Genomic DNA, 26,648 nt, shown 5'->3' with positions numbered 1-26,648 from the left:
CCAATTAATGACTGTTAGTATTCAGGGTATTCAACTTTAACATCAACTTAGACAATAATTGGCTTAACATTAACACCTTATCTTTCCCTGCCCCTAGAACAAATTATGTTGGTCAGAACAAAATATTTAAAACTATTTACTTTACCATTGTGTTTTCATGTGTGCACAGTGCCACCATACTTTCAAGTTTTTATGTCATATCTGAAAAATGTTCTTGTATCCTAGGTTTAACCTTTCTTTTAGTCTGGCCAGTGTACTATTGTCTTTCAAACCAGGCACAACAATAGCATATACCACACATGATTTTTGACAATTATACTAATTTTTAAGTATCAGCCTTTTCCCATTAATATTCACCTTGGTACATCTTAATACAGAGCTACAAACACTACAGTTACTGCTTTCATACAGCCCATAAATTAAACTAACAGAGGGGAAGGGAACCTTATCTCACCAAAATTCATAGCTTTCAGATATGAAAAAAATGGATATTTTTGCAAAATACTTTTAAGATAGCCATCCAACAGCATATTCCAATGTTTCCTTATCACACTAACAAAGCAATTTGAAAAAGTAAAACATTTAGTCACACAAAACATCTTTTCATCATTACTTACATTCACTTGTACACTTTCATAATCCTTATTGTCTTGCTGCATCCTTCCTTCTTGCCTCACGTCTGTGTGTAATACTGGTTGTTCCTTGGTTATCTTAGATAATTAGGATTCCAGCAGTTGTCTAGAATAATCCCTTTTAACTAATATATTAACAATTACCTGTCCTACCTTAATCACATCACGAAGTTCAGTAGTATTGTGTTTTAAGAACAAAAATTCCCCATATGGTAAAAAAAACGTACCGAATGAGGGGGTGGCTACTAGTTACATGCAGAAAAGTATATGCTGAAGTTTTTTCCTAAACAAACAATTATTTATTATCCACCCTTAACAACTGATAATGTAATATCCAAAAAATTTAATGTGGAATCTAAAACATCATAAGCTAGCATAAATAATACCCCAATTGGTTTCATTTAAATGTTCCACAAAAAACAATACTTTTATTTTTTTCCCTTTACATAAAAACAATAAATCATTTGTGTATCTAGTAAACATTACTACTTGAATAAATTATCTATTTATCTAACATACATTACCATGAGATTATTATGTGATTAGTATTCATGCAATTAGTTTTGCTTCAGCCTTTGATGTTAGCCAAGAGAGTTCTTCTCAGCACTTGCAATGAATCCCCAACAATATCAAGGGAGCATAAACCACCTTTTCAAGCACAGGGGATTAAACAAGAAAAGAATGGCTTGAATTTCTTTATTTTGGGGATCACGGACGCAGATTCCTTAGTCTTCGGAAATTCGATTTCAGCAGTATCAGGTTAAGTTCTTAAGATGTCTGTTTGATGTTTGGATGAAAAGTGCTAAACTGTAATTATTTTATGTCATCAATGTTCCACCGTATTAACATATTACAGTCTGTAACTGGCGATTGCTTTGTTGGGCCCTGTGGAGTTTATCAGTATTGTGCACTTTTTGTTTGCTTAGCACCAGCAATGTGTCACAAATTGCCTATTTCTACAGTTCATATGGAGTTAAATGTATTGGTAGCATTTTTAAGTACACTTGAATTTTTTTTTATCAGATCCTTTGTTCCTACAGCTATTGAAACTGTGTGGGTCACTCTATGCTTCATTGTTCTAGCTTCTGCTTGGAAATCATGTTTTTTAGTACATAGAACTCTATAATAACTGGGTACAGCAATTTCAATGATTAATGTTATTTTTTTTTGTATTACTGGTTTTCTTGTACCTAATTTTAACTGTTGGTGTGGGGTGATCCATGTAACTAGAACTTCATTTTCTAATAATGCTTTGTGGTTCATGTTTCCAATGCTGTCAGCTACATGTATGTTGCAGCATTTGCACAATCCCCAATACAACAGCCTTGCTACATTTTTGTGCATTTGAGTATAAAGACCCTCAGACATGAGTTTATCACAACCAGCAATGAGATGTAAAACTGTTTCCAGTTCTGTTTTACAAAATCTGCATTTGTCTGTCTCCTCCACTTTTTCTACAGATTTTGTAATCCGACGGGTAAGTAAGCCCACTATTTTGAGTCACCATTATTAGACTTTCATCTTTTGGTTGAAATTTACCTCACTGTAACTATTCTTGAGTCAAATCTTGGTAACCATGTTTGCTCCAGGAGTTCTCTGTAATTGTCAAAAAAATTGTGAGCTTTCCAATTTTCTTTTTTTTTTCTGTTGGTCATTTTCTTTGTATTCTTTCTTTCCTATTTTTTTGGCATTTCCAGTTGTTGCCTAACTCTCATCCACTTCTGCTGTGATTTTCATTACCACTCGGTTCTGAAATGCTTCTGCTAAACTAAGCAAAGATATTATCTTAGATTTCGAACTCTCACCATGTTTGGATCTGACGAGGATAGCAGATATGTATACAACCCCATGACTGAAGACTTATACACATTGTCAATCTTGAGGCAGCCTATACCTCTTTCAGAATGAGGGATATATAACCTTAGTGTTTTTATACACTATTTGATAAGGTTGAAACATTTTTTCTTGTCCAACTGATTTAATGCTGTTTATGGCCAGCCAATTATACCAACTCTGTAAGTTAGGACAGGAAGAGCAAATTAATTTACAGTTTGGACTTTATTGCTAGATGTCAAGGGAGTTTTCAATATTAGTCTTAGTCTTCTGAAGTATTCCTTACAAAGCTTTGTTCTCATTCATTCAAATTTTGTCAGATCTTTATATATTCCCAAATATTTGTACAATTACTCCTGTTCAGCTTCCTTCAAATCACATTTCTGCCCCAGGTTGACATTTTCTTGCTGATACAGATTTCCTGTTATAAATGTTTTTGCATATTTATCAAGACCAGGTATCATTCTTATATCATCTCAGAAAGTATTAATCATTTGTAGGTGTGCTTTTAGAACATCTTCTGATAAACTATACAGCTTTAAGTCATCCACAAAAAGAAGGTGAGATGTCTTTTAACAAAGTTGTTTTTTGGAACTTAAGCTGTAACCACAGCTTAGTCTATTAAGTAAACAACTTAATGTTATAATGGCAAAACAAAACAGCAGTGGTGATGGAATACTCCATCTGAATTTTTATTCCTGGTATAATAATTTGGTCTTTATCATGGCTCAGCTACAAAGTGGTTTACCACTGTTCCATAGTCACTATAATACAGGTGCATCTTATACTTCTGTAAACATTTTATAATCCATAAATATGGGACTCTTATCAGATACATTTTTGTAATCTATCCTTGATGTGCTAGATTCTACTTTTTACAGCTCATAAGCATGGCTTTATTTAATGATAAATTACCTTTTTTTTCCATATGGCTTTCTTATATTACCTTAGCATTCTGTTGCTGTGGCAGAAGTCTTTTCTATATATCTATAAACTCTTTATGCATCAGTTCCAGTATATAATTTGTATACTGTTAAAGGCAAGTTACTGAATGACTTGCAGGCTAACCCTTAAGGAGGGTGTTGTCTGCTTGGGCTACACATAAGTAATTTTTACCCATGGCTAAATGTTTATGTAAATAAATTAATAGCTTTAGTCAGAAGTTAGGCACCGCATCTGTACTATCGGTTTTCCAGATAGGAGGTTTTAATTTTTTCTCCATTTATCTGTCTATTTCCTCCATTTCACATCCTCTGTATTACAGTGTCTACTGTTTCTTTTAACTCTTCTACCCATTTAATGTATTTGCTATATTCAACAGGGTCTTTATAAATGCTTCTCCAAAATGTACCAATTTCTTCTTCTTGGTGGTGTTTCTATTGCTTTTGCTTTGATTCACAATTTATTATAAAACGTTTTGGGTCATCAATGAATTATCTTTTCTGTAGTTTTCCTTTATATGTGTCTGCATACCTTTTAGGTTTTAGTACTTGTGCTGCTATTTCAAATGTATTATTGTAAATAGTGTATAACGCTTGACTTGTCTTAATATTGTGTTGCTTTTATTACATCTAAAATTTTTCTGTATTATTCTAACAGTTATGTGTCTTAGTTGTTTTATAGTTTTCCCCATTTCATGCATTCATGGTGGTGTTCTGCTTTCCTTCCCCTCCTTTGTTACTCTATGTTTTTGTGATAACTGTTTAGCTGCACAGTAGTACATCTTATTTATTTCTGTTACATCAGATACATTTTTATTGATAACCCAAATTATGTGTTCCTCTGTTTTATCTCTTTAACTTTCTGTAAACTGGCTCTTTCATCTATCTTAATATATCCAGCCATATAGTAAATTAAGCAGGACTTTCCTTAGTTCATTTTCTTGTGGACTGAGAATATCCTGTTTGTGCTCTGTTTCTTGCACTCATGGCCGGCCTTAGGCATAGGCCAACTAGGCGGCTGCCTAGGGCGCTGCTCTATTAGGGCCGCTTTTCCAGTATTTATTTGGTGTAGGTAGACCAGGATGGGAGCACTAGGTGGTGTGGTGGGGGGCGCCGTGGAGCCCTTTTGCCTATGGCACCAGTTGACCTAAGGCCGCTCCTGCTTGCACTTAGCCCTTGCTGTGCAATTCTAACATGACTTTCAAGCCAGTCTGTTACAGGAGGTTCTAAGACATTACCTTGAGGTGTACCTTCTTCAGATGCATCCTTCTCCATCTGCTGTTCCTCCATCTAGAAACTCATTGTTCCACCATGTTGTGATATTGCTTGTGTCAGAGTTTCAACACCAACCTCTTCACTTTATAGATGGTCTGTCACTTCAATTTCCATTTACTTTCTGTCTGGCAAAACTTCTTTTTGTACTTACATTCCACCTTTTTGCACTGACTTTTTATTCTGATACTGCTTGTCTTTCTCTTCAACTATTTTTGGAACTGCATTGTTTGTATTAATTTGGCTTTCTTCCCTGCATATATATCATGTCATATCAGATCTCTTTTTCTTTCCAATGCACATGCTTCTTTTTGATAACCTTTGTTTTGTGTTCCTTATAGTGTATCACTTTCTCTGTCATTTCCTTTTCCAGGCAGCCCAATGTTTCTTCATGTCGGTAATATTTTGTTCTAGTCCAGTGTATTAAGGTTCTTAAATTTAACATTTTTTTCTTGTGCGAGTATTTTATTTAAGTTATCTGTTACTCTTTCTACATGTCTTGTGTTTAGATATTCTTTTTTAAATAATAGTAACAACATATCATTTCTTTCTTATCATCAATAATCCACTTCATTGTCTCCATGTCTTTTGTTTGGCGTAACATTTTTGTTTGTGCTTTTGGGGGGGGGGGGCTACTTCTCTCTCTCTCTACCATAGAGAGGTCACCCTCAGCCAGGCCTACTCCTCTGGTAGAAATGTTTCAATGTACTGAGGATTCTACTTTGCCACTCCCCCAGGCACACACAGAAACACAAGATAAATGAGCTGGTGATACTGAAGACATTCTTGTTGTTTTTTGGAAGTATGTCAATATAGATAATCAAGATAGTAATATAAAAGATGAAGAAAAAATAAATGCATTTTAATGGAAAATATGAGTTAAATACAGGGCAAAACTATTAAAAATTAATGACACTACACTGTCTAATGTGAGTTAAAGAACAAATTAAAATGTTAAAAGAAAAATTCTCCTTCTTGGAAATATTTATTAAACACACCAATTTTAAACAAGATAAGGATCCCTTATTATGTCCCCCTATACATCTGTATCAGAGTTTAACACAGATTATAAAATCTTTCATATCCATGATGACAATTTGGTTATAACTTACATTACCAGGAATGATTACTAAAGCTTAAACAGGATTTATAAAAAAAAAAACAAAAGTAAACGTGACAATATTAAAAAAAGTAATAACATATTCACATGTAAATAATACAAAATAAGTGGGAGTATCTTAAAAAGGATTTTGACTCAGTTGGATTGATTTAGTGTATTAAGCCTGTTTGAAAATCCAAATTAATTTATTAGTTTAATTAGGTAATTATATCATAACACATACTTATATGTTAATATCTGTAGATTTGCTTATAAATCTAAAAGATAAAGGGAACAAAACTAGGGTGCTCACAATCTCCTGTACTATTAGATCAAGCAGGAATATTCTGGGTTTTACAATAAATGCTTATCATCATTCTAAAATACAGCTTTTTGCAGATACTTTAAATGACATAAATAAATCTAGGCCTTATTTTTTGAATTATAAATAGTGTCATCCTTAAAGCATAGACAACAATACAGATAGATATCTCATGCTTGTATTCTCTTAGAAAAAAAAGCATCACAAAAATAATTTAGTAATCAACTAGACATAGGTGTGACCCTATTTTTGGTATATAAAACTGATTATTACAAACTGGAACATTTTCTGTTTTGCAAATAGAGTAACTTTAATTAAAATTACATTGCAGTCAAAAGTAATATACATACTCTAGACTGTCTCATTTTGTTCAGTTAAGAATCAAATAACATTTTCTTCACTGTTATGATATACAAATAAACCCATAATTCCCTTCATATTAGATTTAGGTATTGGGGGAATTAATCATTCTGATACTGAAACCTACTCCATTGCCTTCATGCTCAAAAAATATTACACTGGCTAGACTATCTCAGAGTATTAAAGTGGAAATTATTTCATGAGGAAATATGGAAAGATTCACCTTTAAAAATTATGATAATTCTAAAGGCATCTTAAATAACAAGATGCACTGGATGTTGAATAACTGTTTAAAGTGTATGGCTCAATGCCTACTAATACATTGTATGCTGAAGTCCTTTAAAATTTGTATACACAGGTATCAAGTAATTAAGAAGTGGATTTTGTCCATCTTGTCTGTTGCATATACTCCTAAATAATCTCATCAAAATGAGTTGAAAAGATTTCTTGGTATAATGGATTTGAAAATTCTGAGTAGTGATTGTATAATATTAGAATATGACATACATTATAAAACTGGCTATAACAATACAAACTATTATGGCATTTATATGATCCAAAATGCAATCCATGACAGGTCTTGAAAAGGAGGTTAATTCCACCTTTTAGTATGTGTGAAAGCTATAATCACAAATAAGTCAATGCCAAAGTCTCCTTTTCTAATATATTTAAAATATTTTTTCCTATAAAGCTAAAAATTAAGGAACTTTTACTGAAATTTCACCTCTTAGAGATCACTTATTTACGAGTTATCAGGATAATTTAAGTCCCAATTAATATCCGCAAAGAAAACAAAATCTGCATTATTTTGAATTTTTGTGGAAGTTTAATCTTAGATCCTTATAAAATTCATATATAATTATTAGAATATTTGCTAAAGAAAATATAGGCTGATAGAGTACAAAACAGATTGGTATTACATGTTTTATGACTATGGTGTATTGAAAACCCTTTAGATCCAGTTACAGTCTTCTGCACAGGCTTTGTGGCCACATAGTTTTCTATAAACCAAATACTTAATATAATTCAGTGTTCCAGTTCCAAAGTGTGTTCCTAAGTTTCAGTTTCTTCTTCAGTGGCTCATATTACCCGTTGACTGGAAAACAGTTACAAAAATTGGGGAAAAAAGGAATATATAGGTTCCATTAATGGAATTTATAAAGATTGCTACCATTATATGCTAACATACAATTTATGCAATTAAACTAAGATCTAAAAAAGGTAAATTTTAAACATTGGACAAATGTACATGTTTTCCTGACAAAGTACAACTACAGTTCCCACTGAATATTATAAATTTTAAAGGCTGTAAATTTACCTATTAGTTATACTATTCTGTTTATATTATAGTTTTAAATAACAGGCACTGCTATAAATTGTTTATAATGTTTTAGCATACGACATTGTTAATGATTTGTTTGTTGTGGGTTTTACAGGACTCACTCACCAAGTAATAAAATATACTATGAATGTATTTTTTATATGAAATTTAAATCAGTTTTGTTAGTGAAAAAAATGGATAATGGGCCCCTCCCCGATGTCTAGTTTGTACATTATATTGTTGAATATTTTGTGTTTAATAAGGAACTTTTTAAACCCATCCAGGTCATCTGATATTTTTTCTTACTTTTAATAACTTACTTTAATTAATTTAATATCTCACTATATTTATATCATCTGTTTTAATAATACAGCCACCCATTTACTCTTACTTTACAATATGATTAGGTTTAAGCATCTAAATAGATATATTAAACTAAACAATTTGTAGTAATTATTAAAAATAATTATTGCATGTATGATGTTTCCTAACAAATAAAATATGGCCGGAAATGTCCTCAGGTATGGTGGTGTGCTGCTGGGAAATGAGTTGAGAACAAATCGTTTTGTGAACTCCTGATACCTCTTGCCTTAAACTTAAACAATAAATCACATCTTCTTCCTTTTTCTAACTGTATGATGCAACTCTATGGAGTTTGGTGTATAATGTAAAACATAACTCTACCTGGAGATTGAACAGTCACGTCCACTTTTTCCTCAAACATCGTCAGGCTCAGGACCTCACAGCACATCAATTGCACTGAGACTGGCCACTTGCAATGTCAATTTTTATGATGTCTTGCTGAAAAAGGCTGCATGCAATTTATCCAAGTAAAGGAACCCTGCTGCAGTTACCTGTTACAAACTTACTAATTCACACACACACACACATATATATATATATATATATATATATATATATATATACTTTGGATATATATTATGTTCAGAAAAGAGTAATTTATTGGAATTGCAAGTATCCCCGTATATAGTTCAAAATATTTAAAATAGGTGCCCCCCCTTACTATATATACTACCTCCAGGGTCGCATTATAATGGGGAAAAGGCCATATATAACTTTCAGTGAAATGTATTTCAGTGAATTGAGCTTTCAGTGATTTGTGCACAGCCAAATGTGTTTCCATGAAATGTGCTTTCAGTGAATAGTCCTAGACCCATACATATATATATATATATATATATATATATATATATATACACACACACACACAATTGCATACATTTTGATTTTGATGGGACAAGCTCAGATTTCGAACAGTGTCAATGTAAGTGGGCAGCACACTGGTGCAGTAGCTAGCATTGCAGTGCTTGGTTCTCTAATTCATTTCTGTGCTGATGTCTTCAGTAGGGAGTCTGCACATCTTCCTTGTGTCCATGTGTGTTTTTCCTGGGTATCGCAGTTTCTTGCCACATCCTAAAGACATGACCTACATGAACTGCTGATCCCTCAAAGCTGCTGTATGGGTGAGTGCTGTGCTTGACTTTGCACCCTGCAATGAGCTGATGCCATGTTTGGGGCCTAGGTTTTGTGTCCACCAAGTGTAATGAGTAGATTTAAGTTCTCCCATGACTACGGATTGAATTAGGCAGGTAATATGTCAAACTAAGTATGTAACGCTTGACAGAATGCAGGTTTAGGCAAACTGGTAAAAGTGGCTGTTCTCTGTGAAATTTATAGTAAAATTATTCCCCAATTTCAACATCATATGTAAACAAACACTTTGCATTCAGCTAAAGACAAAGTCTGTTGCTACTGAAGCAAGTAATAAATAATGCACACAATCTACTGAAAAATGTTTTTATTAAGTATCTATGCCATGTATTCAAGAAAAATTAAAATATTCATGCTAAAAATATTGAGTTAGAGAACAAAAAGACACATTGAGTAGAAAGAAATAAAAAAGGAGTTCTTCTAAGTACAACCATCTGGTAGCACCACAGTGGGCAAAAAGTAAAATATAGTTGAACTGGGGATGGAAAACATAAATGCTTTTATTAAACTCCCCAAAACATCATCTGCCTTTTGTGAACTGTTGAAACCATTTACAAAAATTGTATACTTAAAGTACAAATTAAAGCCTTTGTGTTATTTCAGAATTATTACTACAAAGCGAAATAACCTTCAGATGAGTCTGTATGGTGCTACAGTTGCTTAACTCGTAAACCCAGGCGTAATATGCATATGTTTTCATTAAAGGGCTCCAGCCTTAACTATCTGTAAGCTTGACAAGGAACCATTAAAATGATAACATAGCCATGGCCTGCACTGTTCAGCCATATATTGCACTTTAATGATGCACTCTAACAAGATTTACTGTTGGAGAAAAAAGAACAACCCAGTCTGACTGAAAAGACTTAACATGAGCATCTTGGTTATCAGAATAATGGTACATCTACAGCAGTGTCAAGGCAACGCACAGACTTGAAAATAATGGTGCAAAACTGTTATGGCAACATTCTGACCTTTGGATTAATGCTACAACAGAAATAAAGCAATGCCTTAACATTAAATGAACAGTACGTCAATATCATAGCAATATTCAGACTTTCACTCGTTGATGGCATATGGACTATGGAATAACACTGTAATAGTTTTATGGCAAATTCCTGACATCAGAATAATGGTACGATGCTATTGAAACAGCATAGTTGCTATGGAATAATGGCACAAAGAGTGCTGTGACAACATCCTGACACACAAATAATATACAGTCTGTGCTGGCAACACAATGACCATAGATAATGCCATAACAATGACACTGCAATATTAACACAACAGAATAATGCTTTAACAGTGAAATGCTAATATCAGGATAAAGGTCTAACACTGTCTTGGTAGCAGTACAACATAACATTATAAGAGTATACTGATGGTAATCCTGACAGTAGAATAACTTTACTGCGCTGTTTTTTAAAAGACTAGAATAATGCAACAATATGGTTACAGCAGCAACTATACAACAGAAAAATTATAGAACTTAATGTACAGGAATAGTTAAAAAAAAGTACTTGCATTTCTGTCTCCTTTTTTAATCTTACTACCCCAGCCTACCTATAGGATAAGAATCAGCTGGCAGAACCTGTACAGCTTCAAAAACAATTTTTCTAATGTGATAAATATACCTCAAAATTAACGCTTTCAAAAATATTTTTTAGATTCTCTTGTTGCTGTGAAAGGTTCTGAAATGATCCCAGCTGGTTCTTTCATCCTACATCTTTGTTGAAAAGCAAAACCAGGAGTTATAATGGGCTGAACAGGTCTCTCTCTGAACTCTTTTAAGTCTGAAAATAATTCTCAAATATAAGGTTCTTGTTTTCAAATTTGTCAGTCAAAATAAACAACTTGCATAGCTTGAATATCAATAACAAACTTGAATTTTATACTTTCTTTTAGCTGGAGGGGTACAAGTGGATTCCTCCCTGCAGGTTTAAAGCAGCAAATCTGAATAATTTGCTCTTTTTCAGAGCTGGTCCTGTCATGCCTGGAACAACCTGGCGTACCTTTCCCAAAGTGCTTTTTTTCAGTCACTCTACTCACCCCAAACTAAACCATTTCCAAGCAGGTGCATGGTATTTCTTTGCTATCCATCACATGCACTTTTACTTACAGAATTAATTCCAGGCTATTATTACAAAAGAAACACAAATACATGATGGTGGCCAAAAATGGGCAGGTGGGTCAAGGCAATAACCACTGTTTATCCATGTATTCAAACATTGTAAATAAGGTCGCTAGTTCTCAGCAGAGAAGCCAACTATAATTCATTGTAACATGTGTAACGTAGAAAAAAAGAAAATTCTCTGACAAAGCTTAGTCACCATCATATAGTGACAGAAAGTTTTCTTACTGCCCAAATTATGATATCCACCCACTTCTTTCTCAAAACTTGGAGCAATTCCATTCACACAGACTTATGCTTGTTCAATGTCACAGTGATAAAAAGTTTCTATATATATATATATACAAAATGTAACCACTGTGTGATTCCATCCTGGTTCAACACAACTGTACAACATGTTGCAAACCTTCATCATTTGAACAGATTACAAGTAGGTGAAGTAGAACTGGTTGCTGCCGAAAGAATGAGACCATCTGTTTAATTAGCAAATTCATTGCATATTCTTATCTGCTTTTTGATTTTTCAAAAATTCATATATAGCAGCAAACGTGCTTCACAGTTTGGATTTACTCTGGTTAACTTAAAAGATGAACTGTATTCCAACTTAGCTCTCAGTCGTATGTGGTCCCCAGTTCTACTAATATGAAAAAAGTTGCTCACTTTGTGCTCACCTCCAGCAATATGATGATATGAATGAAGATTTTTGGAAGCAAACATAATTTTGACACATAAGTTAACAAGTTCTGATAATACTTAAAGAAGAGGGCAGCTTAGCAGGGCAGGGATCAGCTAATATTTTTAAAATATACCAAAGATTGAACTACTCAATGATTAGGTATTTCCTCCATTAAATTATGTTGTCTATATATTTGAAACGTGTCTGCTAATCTATACCTAATGTTCATTTATAAAAAAATATATATTTATATATTAAATTGTACATGCATGTTGAGATACAAAAATGACAACTCATGTCCTCACAAATGAAGGAAAGCCCAAGGTAGATGTTGCCTGATGACCCAAGAGTGGCAGTGCTTAAAGAATGGAGCCTAAAGTCCTAGAGATAAAGAACCAAACCAGTCAGAAAGGCAGGTCCACCCTGATAGGTATGTCAAATGACTTCTAACATGTTACCTCAAGTCTACTAGGGCTGCAAAACAGTGCAAGAAATAGCCACTAATATGATCATTAAAGGTATAGGAAATGTTGTCCCCTGCCACCTTACAAAAACAAACAAAACATCTGCAGATAAATAATGTTAAGGACTGAGGTTGTGTACACGGCATGTCTACTACTGTAAATGCAAAGCAGTAAACATAACTACATGAACACTAAATATTTTTAGACTCATAATGAGATCAAAGTCAATAATGAGTACTACAAAAACAGTTGCAAAGAGCTTTTCAATTTGTTTTCATTCATACCATCTTTTGAAAAGCAACAAAATGAGCATATATATAAATGTATGTAACAGTAGCAGAAAACAACCAAAAGGGTAGCAGTGATCAGAAAGAAGCAGCAGACATACTCATGGTATGTTTTCAGGAATGTGTCGGTACATGCATGTACCATAACGCCCTATAAGATACCATGCATCTGTTTTGGAATTGAACTAAGAAGAAAAAAAAAAAAACATTTCAAAGTGCACAAACATTGTGGCAGCCCAGTTCTGCATTCTCCTGTTTGTAACTCTTCTTGTATCATTTAATGGTGCCATGTACCAGCACAGATCCCAGTCATGGGTCTGCATTCTAAAACTATATGTTTGACAGCAATGTAATGAGGACCGCTATGATGACAAGGTACTTCCGTTGGAATTGTTCTGTATTCTTACTGCAGAAGTGGAGTTACAAATTCATAAAAATCACCCTCACTCTGGCTATTTGTTAAACAGATATACAAAATGTCACTACACTTTCGACAAACTATTTCTTGCAAGCCTGATCAGGCAATGTGGCAAAAAATAGATTGCTTTAATATGCTCATCTGTTATCTCAAAAGACTCCACTTTTAAAATGAATACTTCCATTGAGAGATAGAAAACATTTAGACGCTTCCTGTTATACGTAATACTCTTCCGCCTCATCACATGTATGCTTCATCTTCTGCATTGTTAATAGCTGCCAATCCAACAACAGTGTCCACCCCCCACTCATGACTCCCTCTTTAGTTATAAGGGTCATTTCAGTGAGGGCCGTCATCACTAACAAGTGCTACATAGGCAATTCGGACAGAAACACCTGTAGAGGAAACTGTGTCTCCACTCTACTCTAGGAGTTTCTGGTTTAGTAACAATCCTCAACCCCTGAATAAAGTGAAGGAGTTATCTGTGTGCTCATCAAAGTGAATTCCTCATGATCTACATGTTAAATTGCCACCCCCCCCCCGAATCTTATAGGCAATGATGTGTTTTACTGCACAAATAAGATAGGAGATCTCCCCCACATCCATATATAACTATACTGACTCTGAGGTTTTATAACTGTATAGGTAAAGGTGTGAGTCCCTACTTATACTGTTAGACAATATCACTACAACAGTCCCTGTGTAACACTGTCACCCAGACAGCCCCTCAGATCCCCAAAATGCTAAGCATACTATGTACTAGATTGCTGGTTGTTGTGTCTTTCGGCTTTTCCCGGTTAGGGGTCGCCACAGCGGAACTCCAGTCCGCTAATGATTGGCAGTAGATTTTTACGTGCTGGCTTGCCGGGTCTAATGCACAACCTTCAATGAAGGAATGCCCATTCACGCATGTCGCCACACAGAAGACGCTCTAACTGAGAATCGAACGGGCAACATCTAACTGTGAGGCGACAACGCTACTGCAGCACCACCACCATACTAGATTGCTGGTAATAGTGTAATTATTTACCTACACTGTTAATGTGCTCCACTGATGCGTATATTTACCATACATATTACACTCTGTAAGACAGACATTTGATACACAGGGTCTGAATATGTCAAGTTTGAGTAGTGGACTGAACATTTGATACACAGGGTCCAACTATATGGAGTTTTATTAATAGACAATCAATATATATTTCATTCCTGTTACATTACTTTAGCAGAGCATAACTGCAAAGGAAAGTCAAAATGTTGTTTCATTTACTTACTCTGGGCTGCAGCTACATCCACATTTCTAAGCAATATTATGCGCCTAAGTATTCTGAATTAGCAAGTGCTTCTATAATTGTACATAAAAGTACAGTACTAAATCCAGTCAGCAAAGGATTAGTGTTATAAAATGATTCCCTTTGCATGCTGTACACGTTATATGCCAGTTGTAAAGATACTAACATCAATTTTGACATCTGAAGGCAGCACGCTTCATTTATTTAAACAGCCAGCACAGCACAGCACACTACCTCCGTAGTAAAAATGTACACTGACTGATGTAAACTGAGAACAATGGCAAAACATTATATTTTTATCACAGCTGCCTCTGGTACATTCTGCTTCTATTACTATGTGTACACTCCTTGCCATTCTAATCTGAAGCTACTAATAAGAATGTAAAAATGCCTCGTTTTCAAAATAAAATCCTCTCTTTGTCAACTCTGTTAAAGAATACAGTGTGTTTTCACTCTTCACACACTGAATTGCCCCCAATGTTACTAACTACAACATAATTTACCTGTCACTTTGCCTTCGTTTTCCCACTGACGATGTCCTGGAGGCAGATTAATGGCAAAATGCTGAAACACATCTTTACAATGAATCCAAAATCACTCTCTTCTTATTAATACACTGCTGCCAATGTAGTGTGGTCCATGATTTAAAAGCATGGTAGCTCTGCAGGGTGGGACAGTCATACCTTCTCTGATGCAGAAAGAATGGGAGTTGTTCTTGCATCCAGGCTCCCACCCTCACAAGCCATGTGACAGCAACTACAAGGATACTGTAGCCCAAATTAAAACAGCAATACATGGGATTTTTGTTGGTGGATACCTGTTTTATGGCTCTCTGAAAATAGTTTTGACTCCCTTTTTGATTGACTGCTAAACCTGAGATCACAAAACAGTGAAGTCACTTCAAAGCGAAAAACATTCATTGTGAAAACCTAAGGAAAAAGTGTTTTGCCCTTCCACCATGAGTGTGGGTGTGTGAGTTGCACCTACCCCAACATGCACCACAATTATATACCAGCTCTGAGGTTATACCATTTTGGGGGAAAGAGGACCCTCTAGGACACTGCAACCTTGATCTTTGGTGCACAAAGCTGTCAGTCACACACTAATGAGTCGATCATTAGTGTGCTGAACACAAGCCTGTCTCCCCTTTTCTACAGTAACCTAAATGTGCAAATGGGCTGCCTATTGAAATCTCGAGACTCGCTTTGCCCAGTCCCAAAGTACTGGTGGAAAAAAAAAGATTTAAAGTCCAGGAGAAGAGCAAATATTGTATATTGCTCTTAAAACCTGTATTTTGCAGGACACAAATGGGTTCCATTACTGAGATCTCAAGACTTACCTTACAAAGTCCAGAGATACCAGAAATAAAAGAACGGATGTTAACCATCGCTCTTCTCCTTAGAACTTTGGACAAAGGGGAACATTCAGAGAAATGGCAATCTTGGAATTAGTATATGCAAGTCAGGGTACTCCGTCATTCAGTTTCCACATCTTGAGATCCAGCAAAACAGGTCCCAAGATTTCAAATGGTTATTGTGTGTTTCACGCAGATGTACATCAAGTATTGCATGTATAACTATATTATTCCAGGAAACTCCAGGCTGAAATATGAGATGGACAGCAGTATGTGCTAATACAGTTCGGATTAACAAAGGAAACTGGAGCTTGCATGCTATGAACAGTGGGACAAAGGTGTGAGGGGGAGAAGAGAAGGCTCTACTACTACATACTGGGAGGGGTACTGCAGAAGAACACCTTACCAGGGGGGAACAGTTTGTAGAACTGTAGTCAACTTTAAAGGATTAGATCAAGAAAAACAGTCACTGCAGGTCTGAGAGCCTGGGAAAAACTGTGGACTAAAGGCAAAGGGCAGAGCAGCTATAATGCATGACAAACCATAACTTTGCATTTCAGCTCTAATTTCATAAAAATCCATTTGTGTTTCATCAAAGTTGTTAAGAAAAGGGTTTTAAACATCTCAAAAGCTGGCTGAAATTCGGAAGGGCTTTCTTTGGTCTACTTGTGCTTCTGAAACACGGTAACACTGCCTTACCTGTAGTTCACAGCAACACTAATTTATTTTTACGCAACTACACTAACATCCACTATACATTATCACTGTTCTGTGAACACCTGCATGGAGGAACTCCTTATATAATTTAGTTAAACCAAAATGGCTCAACTGAGATGCAAAATTTCATTTTTATCCACAAATGTTACCCACTTTCTAAAGCTGACAGGACCACTAACAGATGGTGTAAACTTCCTTGGGCAAGTGTTAATGAAGTTTAAACCTTGTACAGTCTGGTTTTCTGTGCTGCAATTAGTAGTTCTCGGTTCAAGAATGAAAAATTAGCTTAAAGCCTCCTACCCACCCAGTGTCAAATGTCATCTGATACTGCAGGAATTTACTTCTTCAAATATAAAATTTTGTTAAAAGTGGAACCTAGGATGAAATGTTGCACCTCCAGTAGGGGCTGGACTGTAACAACAGACTTGATAATATATATATATGCCATCTTAAAAAGCGGATACAGCAATCCAGGGCAGAGAATACACCATTCCTGAAGAACAAATCCATTCTGCTAGTGAAAGTTTCAGGAATGGTTTTCTCCCATGAAATGTTGATGACCTAAAACATTTTTCATACCCTCTGCTCCAGAGGTTCAACATACAAAGAACACACACAGTGGTTTTGTGATCATAGTTCATAACAATTAAAAATAAAGTTGCCCTTTTTGTTTACAAGTTAGAAAGTAAGCTACCCCTATACATCTTCAATAATATAAAGAATTCACAATGTACAAAATATGTAGATAGTAACATGTTGACTGGCCCTCTTTAATTTCTGTTTCTCAAACTGGGATATTGAGTCAAGCAATTAAATCTGTTTTAACGCCCACAACAGTCCAATGCCACCAAAAGACATTTACAAATAAAATAAATCTTTCTTCCACCACAAACTTCTTCTGTCCCTTCCTCTTGTACATTTCAACATGTGTTAATACAGCTGAGCACTGTTTTTTTTTTTTTTTCCCCTTTCTGCAGATACTAGTTTGTGAAGCCATAATACACAGCAAAGGTAAACTGTGCAGGCAGTCTGCAGCAAACAAAAATAAATTTTGCTAACAGTTTCACTTCCTTTCTCTTTGGCAAATAAAACAATGAGTATGAGACGAATCACTAATTGTGCAGGTAACCAGTCAAACAGTTAAGAAGTAGTGTGGGGAAGCACAGAAAACAGCTTTCCGGAAACCTCTTGTCAGGTGCAAAGTTGGTAGTGGAGGATGAGGGATGATGATTTGCTAAAGTTTTCTGTTCTGAAGACTCAAGCATCGTACTTTTTTCCAGTTCTGTGAATCTGCTGAAAAAGTGTCATCGAGAAGGCCATGCCCAAAATCTAAACAACAGAAAAATTAAAATAAGCTATTACACATTAGTGCTTTGATTAACAAGTTGGAACACAGTTCTGTGAAAACTGGGTATCACAGTGTTATTTCACATTGTGTGATTTATCTAAAACGTGGCACATAGTTATGCAAATCTGAATCTATATCCTTTCATTAGTTGCTGAACCTTTAATTTGTTACCTAATCCTGAAAAAAAATCACCTTTATCTATACATGACTTACAGCTGCACTGAACTTTACTCTCTAGACTGCAATATGCTTAAATATGCAGTTAGTAACAACAGCAGTATAGAAACCTGGATACAGTTTGTTCACAGATGAGGATTTTGGATAGATATCGTACTATTAAGTGAGTGTTTTCAGTGATGGATTGCCAAACTGAAGGAAAACAATAGTGGTATTGGATAAAGTGGGGAGCAAATCTCTCAAGTTCCAAATGCAGGGGGAGTTGCCTCTTGTAACCTACTGCTTAATGCAATAAATCTGCAATGTCACAAAACTTCAAGTAGGATGTTTCAGTTTCAAATATGAAGCTGTCTGTGCAAGTAGATTTGCTTAATTGTACAAATCCCCTTTAAAATATATGGGCTGGTTACTGCTACAGAAAATCTGCGGTCTAGGGTCTATTACCATACTCTTCCCTGCTATCTGACCAACTACTTCCCCTGTTAACTGAGACGTAACTATGCTGAGGCTGTTGGAATTGTCAAAGCGTGGGACTGGGTTTAACAGAAAATCAGTAACGCTTGTAAATGAGTGCTAGTCAGAAGAAGAGCCTTAGTTAGGATGGGGAAAAGGAGGCAGCAATTCTGGGTGCAGGCTTTTAAGGGGTGTATGATTGGCACTGGAGTAGAAGTGTCAATCAGTTCCTTCAAGTCAAGAGCATGACTGATCAGACTCTTGAAATTGAAGAAAAAGTGAAAAAAAAAAAACATTTAAGGACTCATGTTAACATTGTAGCTGTTAAAATGATAAAATTGCTTAAAAGACTACTGCCCACAGTGTGTGTGTGTGTTCTTTGCAAAGATTTATTTTATGTATTGGACAAAAAACTAGGAAAGGGCCTTTTTATCTTCAAGTATGCAGGCTGTTTTGGGGAAGGGGGTGGGAGACACCAAGTTAGGGATTACTCATGGCAGTAATTACCCTAACTATGGCTCTGCTCAGTAGTAAAGCACAGCTGTGTAAGAACTTACTAAACAGCACTTATCCTACTGATCACTGCTGCAGTATTCTTAACAGACAGGTTGTAGATCACTGATACACTAACAGTACTACGGCTGCTACGAATTCAAAACCAGGCAAAATAAAACTATTAGCTTTACATTATACTTATTCAGAGTACTTAATTGTATGATAAGCCTTAATGATATAAGCATGTATCGTTGAACTGTAATGGAGGGATTTTTGTGAATGAACATGCGACTGGTTTCATGGGATAAAAAGGAAGTGACCTAGTCAATGGATGTATCAGAAGAAGTTTGTTATATGTTATGAATGAAAGGTGCCTTATGTGTGTCAATTAAAGGTTTTGTTCATTTTGCACGGTCCCCTGGTTTTGGTTCCCTTATTTTTATTTCATTTATTTTGCCTGGTTTTCAGTTCTTAGCAGTCGTAGTACTGTTAGTGTATCTTAGTTTGCCATTCCATTTATTTATTTAGTTTGTAGTTCACTGATGTCTGTCTGGGATACCAAAGCTTTACCTTCTTAGGACTCATGTTTAGGTGATGACCTCAGCTTGTAGGCATCAGGGTATAAAATCTGGAGTACGCACAAGATCCTCAGACTATCTGCAAGCCAGCAGTGGCCTGATGAAAACTGAGGAAGGAGACAGGTCATCTACGAGGGCCTTAGATTAAAAAAGGGTAAACAAGTTTGCCCGCCAAAAGGCTTACAATCCTGGGATATTGAGTGTGTGCCTGTGTATAAGGCATAGTTTTTGTGCCAATAAGGAGAACAGAGAAGGGGAATAAGGTGGGAGGGATGGAATACTGCAGCAGTAAACACTAGGACATCTACTGTTATGGTGAGTTCTTACACAACTGTACTATGTCATGACTGAGTCACTGTTGCAGTTTTCTTAATAGATGGGTAATCCCTAGAGTTGTAGAGAGTGAATGGTAGTAGGCTTAACAGGAAAAAATGGACGAGAAGTTTAGGAGGCCAGGTGGAAAAGTTCTGGCGAACACTGACTGGACATGGAGAAAGTGCCTAGCTTGTAGTGTTTTGTGTAGGTGTGAACAGATGACCAGGTAGCTGCTTCTAAAATGGACCTGATATCCACCCCCTTGTAGAAAGCATCTGATAAAGCCATTGGTTGAGTGGAGCATGTTTTTAGCCATGTGACTATTTATTTATTTGCATTTGTTTACCGGGAAGGTCCACTGGGCCCAAAGTATCCATTTTCAGTGGAGGCCCAGGGAGAAAAACTCCACAATGATATCTACAGTGGATATAAAAAGTGTACAGACCCCTGTTAAAATGCCAGGTTTTTGTGATATAAAAAAATGAGACCACAATAAATTAATTTAAAATCTTTTCCCACCTTTAATGTGATCTATAACCTGTACAATTCAACTGAAAAACAAACAAATCTGTTAGGGAAAAAATATAAAAAATAAAAAACTTACAATAAGCTGTTGCATAACTGTGCACACCCTTAAACTAATACTTTCAGGAGCTCAGGTGAGAATTAGTAGTGCAGGTGATAGTGGAGTCATCTGCATACTGGATGACTGTACCTGGGGTGAGAGTAGAGTGGGAGTCATTGATAAAAATGCTGAAAAGCAGAGGCCCTAGGACAGACCCTTGGGGTACTCCAGTAGTGGTGTTGAGGAAAGGAGAGAAAGAGTGTAGCCATTTAGTAGCATGTTACCTGTCTGTGAGGTAGTTAGTGAACCAGTTTAGGGTAGAAGGAGAGATTCCAAAGTTGGACAGTTTTATAAGAAAAAAGGGAATGGGAGATAGTATCAAAGGCTTTGGACAGGTCGAGAAATAGAGAGGAGACTAGTGTCTCAAGCCTGGTTGACAGAATCACAGAAGGATATAAGAGCTGTAGTGGTACTATGCCCAGGTCTAAAACCATGCTGGGTTGCTGATAGCAGGTTATTGCTGAGTAGAAAGTTTTGGAGTTGGCTGTGAATACATTTTTCTAGGATTTCTGAGATGAGAGAGAGAGAGTGGCGATGGGTCGAAAGTTGGTGATGTCTGTGTTGTAGCCACCTTTGTGCAGTGGGAAGATGAATGCTTTTTTCCAAATGGTGGCAACATAAGACTCTTTGATGGACCTATTAAGGAGTATGCTGACAGGATAGGCAAGGGAGTTTGCAGCTATTTGAAGGAATTCTGGGGGCAGGTTGTCAGGGGTGGTAGTACAAGGTTTTAGTTTTTGAAGTAGCTTCTTTACTGTGGCAGTAGGGATGGGTGCTAGAAAGAAGTTATATGAATGGGGAAAGGACATATTTGTAGAAGGGGGGGTCTGATGGTTTAGGCTGATTATGAGGGAAATTGGTGGTAAGCTTGGCTATGACATCTATGAAATATGTACTGAAGAGTGTGGCTACTTTGATGGGGTTCTTTTCTGGATTTGGGCAGGGGTTATTGTTTGATCCAGGAGACAGGAGGTTGTTGACTGAGCTCCAGAAGTGTTTTGGGTTGTTCTTGTTTTGGTTTTGTAGATTAAGGTAGTAGCCTCTTTTATCCTTAATAACTAGGCCCTTTTTTTGTTGTGAAGGTGTTTGCAGGTTATAAGGTCAGAAGGATTTTTGGCCTTATGCCAAAGCTTTCTGGCTTTGTCTCTATAGGTCATGATTTGTTTGGTTGCTCTACACAGCATGGGGCATGCATAGCTTTTACGCGTTTTAATTGGGGGGGAGCGAGGTTGTTCAAGATGTTAAGGAAAGTGGAATTGAAAAATTCAACTGCTTCAACAAGAGGAATTATTTTTAAGGGATCACAGTTAATGCTTCTTAAAGAATTGTTAAAGGTAGTGGGGAAAAAATATAATAAGTCTCTGGTGTTTCTATATTGATGTCTGTTTAATGGGGATGTTGTTCTACAAATTATATAGACAGGTGAGTGGTCACTAATACTGTTTGGGAGGGTTCTTGAGCAGGCTATTTTTTGGGGGGGTCGGAGATCCAATCTAGGATTGTCCCGCAGCTGTTGTTTTTGTTAGGTCTGGTAATATCAGTGATTAGCTGGTTGTAGTTGTATAGGTTGATGTTTGTTGGGGAGTGTTGCTGAGAGACATCTAACCAATTAATATTAACATCACCAAGAATGATTGTTTCTGTAGTTATGTTGTTTGATGTCCAAGCTAAGATTTGCTCTAGTATGGGAATATTGTTGCCAGGGGGAATGTAGAGGACAATGATGCAGAGGTGCCTACTGTCACTGATTTTTAGGAAGGTTATTAAGATTTCTGCAGTGGGGAAGTTAGGTATAGTTAAGTTGTATTTGACTATGCTGAAGGAGTTGGGGTAGATCAGTGCTACCCCTCCACCCTTTTTATGTGGCCTATCTGAGCGGAGGCAGTCAAAGCCAGGAGGAAGGAATTCTGAGATTTTAATGCATGATTTTAGACAAGTTTCCATGGTGGCAATAAGGTCAGGTTTGCTATGTGTTATCCAGGCATGGAAGTTGGGGATTTTGTTTTGAATACTTTGCAAGTTAATTGTAGTTAGGTTTAGAGATTTGTAGGGTCTAGGTAGGTTGGGAGAGGAGGAGAGGGGACCTGAGTTGGGATGGATATCTCCACTTAATGACAGTTTGGAGTATTTAAATAGTATAGTTGTGGGTTCTTTTTTCTTTTTTATGTTATGGTGGAGGCAAGTGATATGCTTTATGATGGTTCTATCATTTAGGGGGAGGATTTTTAAAGCTGAGAATGTCCTGTATGGTGTATAGGTTACAAGAAATTTTAGAGAAGGTGCTGAGAGGTATGGTTTCAGTAAAGGTTGTGGATGTGGGTTTATGGTAGATATTGTTAATTTGTAGTGGGGTAAGTTGTAGAAGGAGGGTGCTAGTTTAATTATGATTGGCATATTGTTAATGAAGGATGGTAACTGGGTGAGGGCTAACGAAGGGTGGAGTTAGGGTGAGAATATATGTAACTGAAATGGGGGTAGGGTAGAGGAGTGAAGTGAGCCTGGAGCAAAGCAGAGGGTGAACAGAACAGGGTTGCACCTTGTTAAAGGCTTCGGTCTGCCAAGAAAAAAAAAACAATGTGGAAAGAACTCTGGTAGTTCAGTCTCTTATACTATAATAAATTATTAAGGTCAGAACCCAACATAGGGGGTAGGAAACAAAATATAGCTGGTGGGAATGATAGAGCAGAAGGTATGGAGAGAAAGACTGGAAGGGAGTGACTGGTTGGCCCCGGTGAAGTGCAGCTCAATAATTAAGGGGAGTGGATGCTAAAGAATTTAAGATATCACTATAGGTGATAGTAGCATTCTACAAAAGTAAAGCACATACGTAAATCTGGTTACAAATGAAGCTGGTTCTACTTTTCTGCAATAGTGTTGGTGATTTTCAGGACAGCAGTCAGGATTACTAGAGCTGCACGAGTTGCTTTAGATGTAGGTAGTCCAGAAGGAATGGATAGGGTTTACACCCATGGAAGAAGGGGAGAGCAAGGAAGGTCAAAAATACAATCCAAATATAGCAACTATCTGTTGAGTAATTGTATAGAGAGAATAGTAGCCTGTAGAGAAGAGAGTGTTTAGAGAGACAGTAGCAGGGTGATGGCAAGAGGAAAGAATAGGCAGGAAGAGACGTACAATGTAGAAATGCAGTGAAGTAAGTTATGAGAAGCAGAGACTGGATAGAGATATGATAGTATAAATGGGAGTCTAAGTAGGTTAGTAGAGAAGAAATGGAGGAGGGCTGAATGAACAGAGCAGTTCAGGAAAGGAGGGAAATCTAGTTAGGACAATGGATTAACAAAATGTGGGATACAGCAAATGGCAGAATGATGTTTCAGGCCTGCATATATTACGTGCTCTATGTAACTTTAGTGTACAACACAAGTAGTTTGAGAAGATTTGCTTACATTACATTCCATTCTCTTTAATAATGGAGACTGCCTCTCATTAAGTCAGGGAAAATATTCAGAAAGAAAAATAAAACATTCTAAGAGGCTAAAACAGTCAACATCGAGACCTTTCACTTGTTAATTCAAGGTATACATTAATAAAAAAACACTCTATAAATCAAGTACAGTTATCAATGGTCAATAAGACCTGTTACTTACTAAATCAATGTAATTATCAGGTAATAAAAACACTTGAAGATACTGATTCAATGGGCACAGTATAACAAGACCTTTAGGAGCGGCTTATCAGGGAAGACACATGCTGGAACATTTCTAAGCACGTAAATGCAAACTAGGCAGTAACTGGTAACACTTTCGCAAATAGTACAATAGTATAAGTCTGCAGTGTAAAGATGTGCACACTTGTCTTTCCATGGTGACAGTAGCAGGAGGAAATAGCCTTTGAGATCTGGGAGGCAGTAGATTGTTTGGAAACTAGTTGTCCTAACCTAGAATCCATAAATGAGACCAACAGCTGATCTGTTTTTCTGAAATTCTTAGTTTTGTCCAGATAAAACCTCAACTGTCTGTGAACATTTAAACAGTGTAAAATTCGGGTCTATATTATATGAACGAAAGTTCATAATATCGAATGCTCTAAAGGGTGAAAATGCCAGACCTTGAACTCCTTATTGTGGGGGGCTGCTCTCCCCCACCCCCCACCCCCGCTAAATATATATACCAATTCCAAGACTGCACTACAGTGAGGAAAGGGCAAATATTTTGACCTTCACTGTACTGCGATCCCACAAGAAGTACTTCAAGGTCCTGCATTTTCGCTCTTCAAAGCATTCGATATTATGAACTTTTGTTCATATAATATAGACCCTAAAATTCTAGCCCCCCCCCCCCACTCTGGGAGTTGGGGGAATAAGGTAGGCAGATTGATTGCTTGGTTGGGGGTTAGTTCACTAATCACTTTTGGTATGAAGGATGGCTTGGCCCTGAGGCTCACCTTATCTTTGTTGATGATGACTAAGGGTGGAATACCCATGACAGCATGGAGTTCTGAGACACTGCGGGCTGAAGTCAAGGCCAAGAGGAGAACTGTTTTCCAAGTGCAGAATTTTAGAGTAGCTGAAACAGCCAGTTCAAAAGAAAGTAAAATGAGTTATTCTAAAACAAAATTAAGGTCACAAGGTGATAAGTTTCTTTGGGGGTTTAAGTTGAAAAACTACTCTCGGGGAAAAACTCAACATCTGTGCTGGACATGAGAGGGGGGGCTCTAAAGGTAGGAAGTATTAATGTCAGATAAGTGAGTGTTAATGGAACAGTAGGACAAATCTGAATGTAATAAATCACACAAGTATCGGAGTACTGTGTGGGTGTCCAATAGAAAGGGCTGAAGTTTGCACTTAAGGCACCAGATGGAAAATCTCTTACACTTGGCTGTGTAAGACTTTCTGGTGTTAGATTTCCTGGCTGCTTGTAGGATTTGAACAATTTCTTTAGAAAAGTTATGTTTTTTAGGGTTTAAAATCCTATCATTCAGAGGGTTAGACTGAGTGAGGTCAGACTGGGATGAAAGATCTACCTTTTCTATTGGGTGATTAGATCTGGTTTTGGAGGGATTCTCTAGTAATTTCCCTTTGATAAGGTGAAACAGGAGTGGGAACCATTGCTGTCTTGGCCAGAAAGGTGCCAGAAGCACTGGCTTTTGGAGATTGCTTCTGGACCTTGAGAAGGAGCCTTGGGAGCAGAGGTAGATAGGGGTATGCACAAAGGAACTTCCCTTGGAAGGAGAAGGCATCTGTCCTCCAGGCTAGAGGAGATGGATTCCTCATGCAGAAAAGTGGGAGTAAATGATGGTCAGAGGCAGAGAGATCTATAGTTATAGCTCTGAATACCTCTGTGTTTAATGACCATTTGTGAGGGTCCTCCAAGTCCCTGGTTAGAGATCTGCCAAAATGTTCTGTTGAGAGGGAATGCACATCACTGTTGGAGTAAGATTCATCTGAGAGGCTGTCAGTCCTCCTGTGCTACTCTACACAGGGGACAAGATCTTGAGCCTCCCTGTTTGTATACCACAACACAGTGGTGTTGTCCGTGTGTACCAGCAAAGTACCTGGTCTCCATGGATGTGAGAAAGGGGTTAGGGTTTGCAGAAGTGCCCAGATTTCTTTTAAGTTGATGTGTTCTTTGAGTACACAGGCCAGGCCACTTCCCTCCCTTGGACTCTGTGATACCCTGTCCAAGTCCCCCTTGCCCTGTCTGAAGCATCTGTAAACAGGACTTGATTGCGCAGGGCTAGATTGAATAGGAGACCTGGGTTGAGCTTAACTGGGTTGCCTCACCAAAGGAGTTCCTTCTTCATGCAAGGAAGAGGGGGAATGTGGGTACTGAGATAGATTCCTGTCCCAGAGACTTCCCATACTCTGGAACAAACTACCCATTCATGTCAAGCAAAGTTCCTCATTGGCCCTCTTTAAGAAAAATCTTGATGACTGGATGGGAAACAGAAAATTCACCCCGGGGATCACTTCTGTGGCACTACTTGACAGGGACACAGGAAAATAATTTTCTTGGGTGGCAAAAGCCAGGGGAACCTTTTTGGCTAGGCTTATATAGGCCCCAGGGCCAATA

At 36.9% G+C, this 26,648-nt stretch overlaps 1 protein-coding gene across 6 annotated transcripts in view; it reads right to left on the bottom strand.

The window, feature by feature from the left end:
• Positions 1–9,584: 9,584 nt before the first annotated feature.
• The window catches only part of TSPAN9 (tetraspanin 9), a 2,052,609-nt gene continuing 2,035,545 nt past the window's right edge, over positions 9,585–26,648 (bottom strand). For all 6 annotated transcript variants that reach the window (XM_044087579.1, XM_044087580.1, XM_044087581.1 and 3 more), the window contains one exon: positions 9,585–17,957. In XM_044087579.1, coding sequence (XP_043943514.1) covers positions 17,886–17,957 — 72 coding nt within the window. In that variant the 3' untranslated portion in view covers positions 9,585–17,885. The remainder of the gene's footprint in view (positions 17,958–26,648) is intronic.

The sequence above is a fragment of the Protopterus annectens genome, chromosome 11.part0, assembly GCF_019279795.1.
Source record: "Protopterus annectens isolate FY-2018-M chromosome 11.part0, PAN1.0, whole genome shotgun sequence".
Classification (NCBI taxonomy): domain Eukaryota; kingdom Metazoa; phylum Chordata; order Ceratodontiformes; family Protopteridae; genus Protopterus; species Protopterus annectens.
The sequence above is the reverse complement of the archived record's forward strand: the minus strand, read 5'-3'. Positions and strand labels throughout refer to the sequence as shown.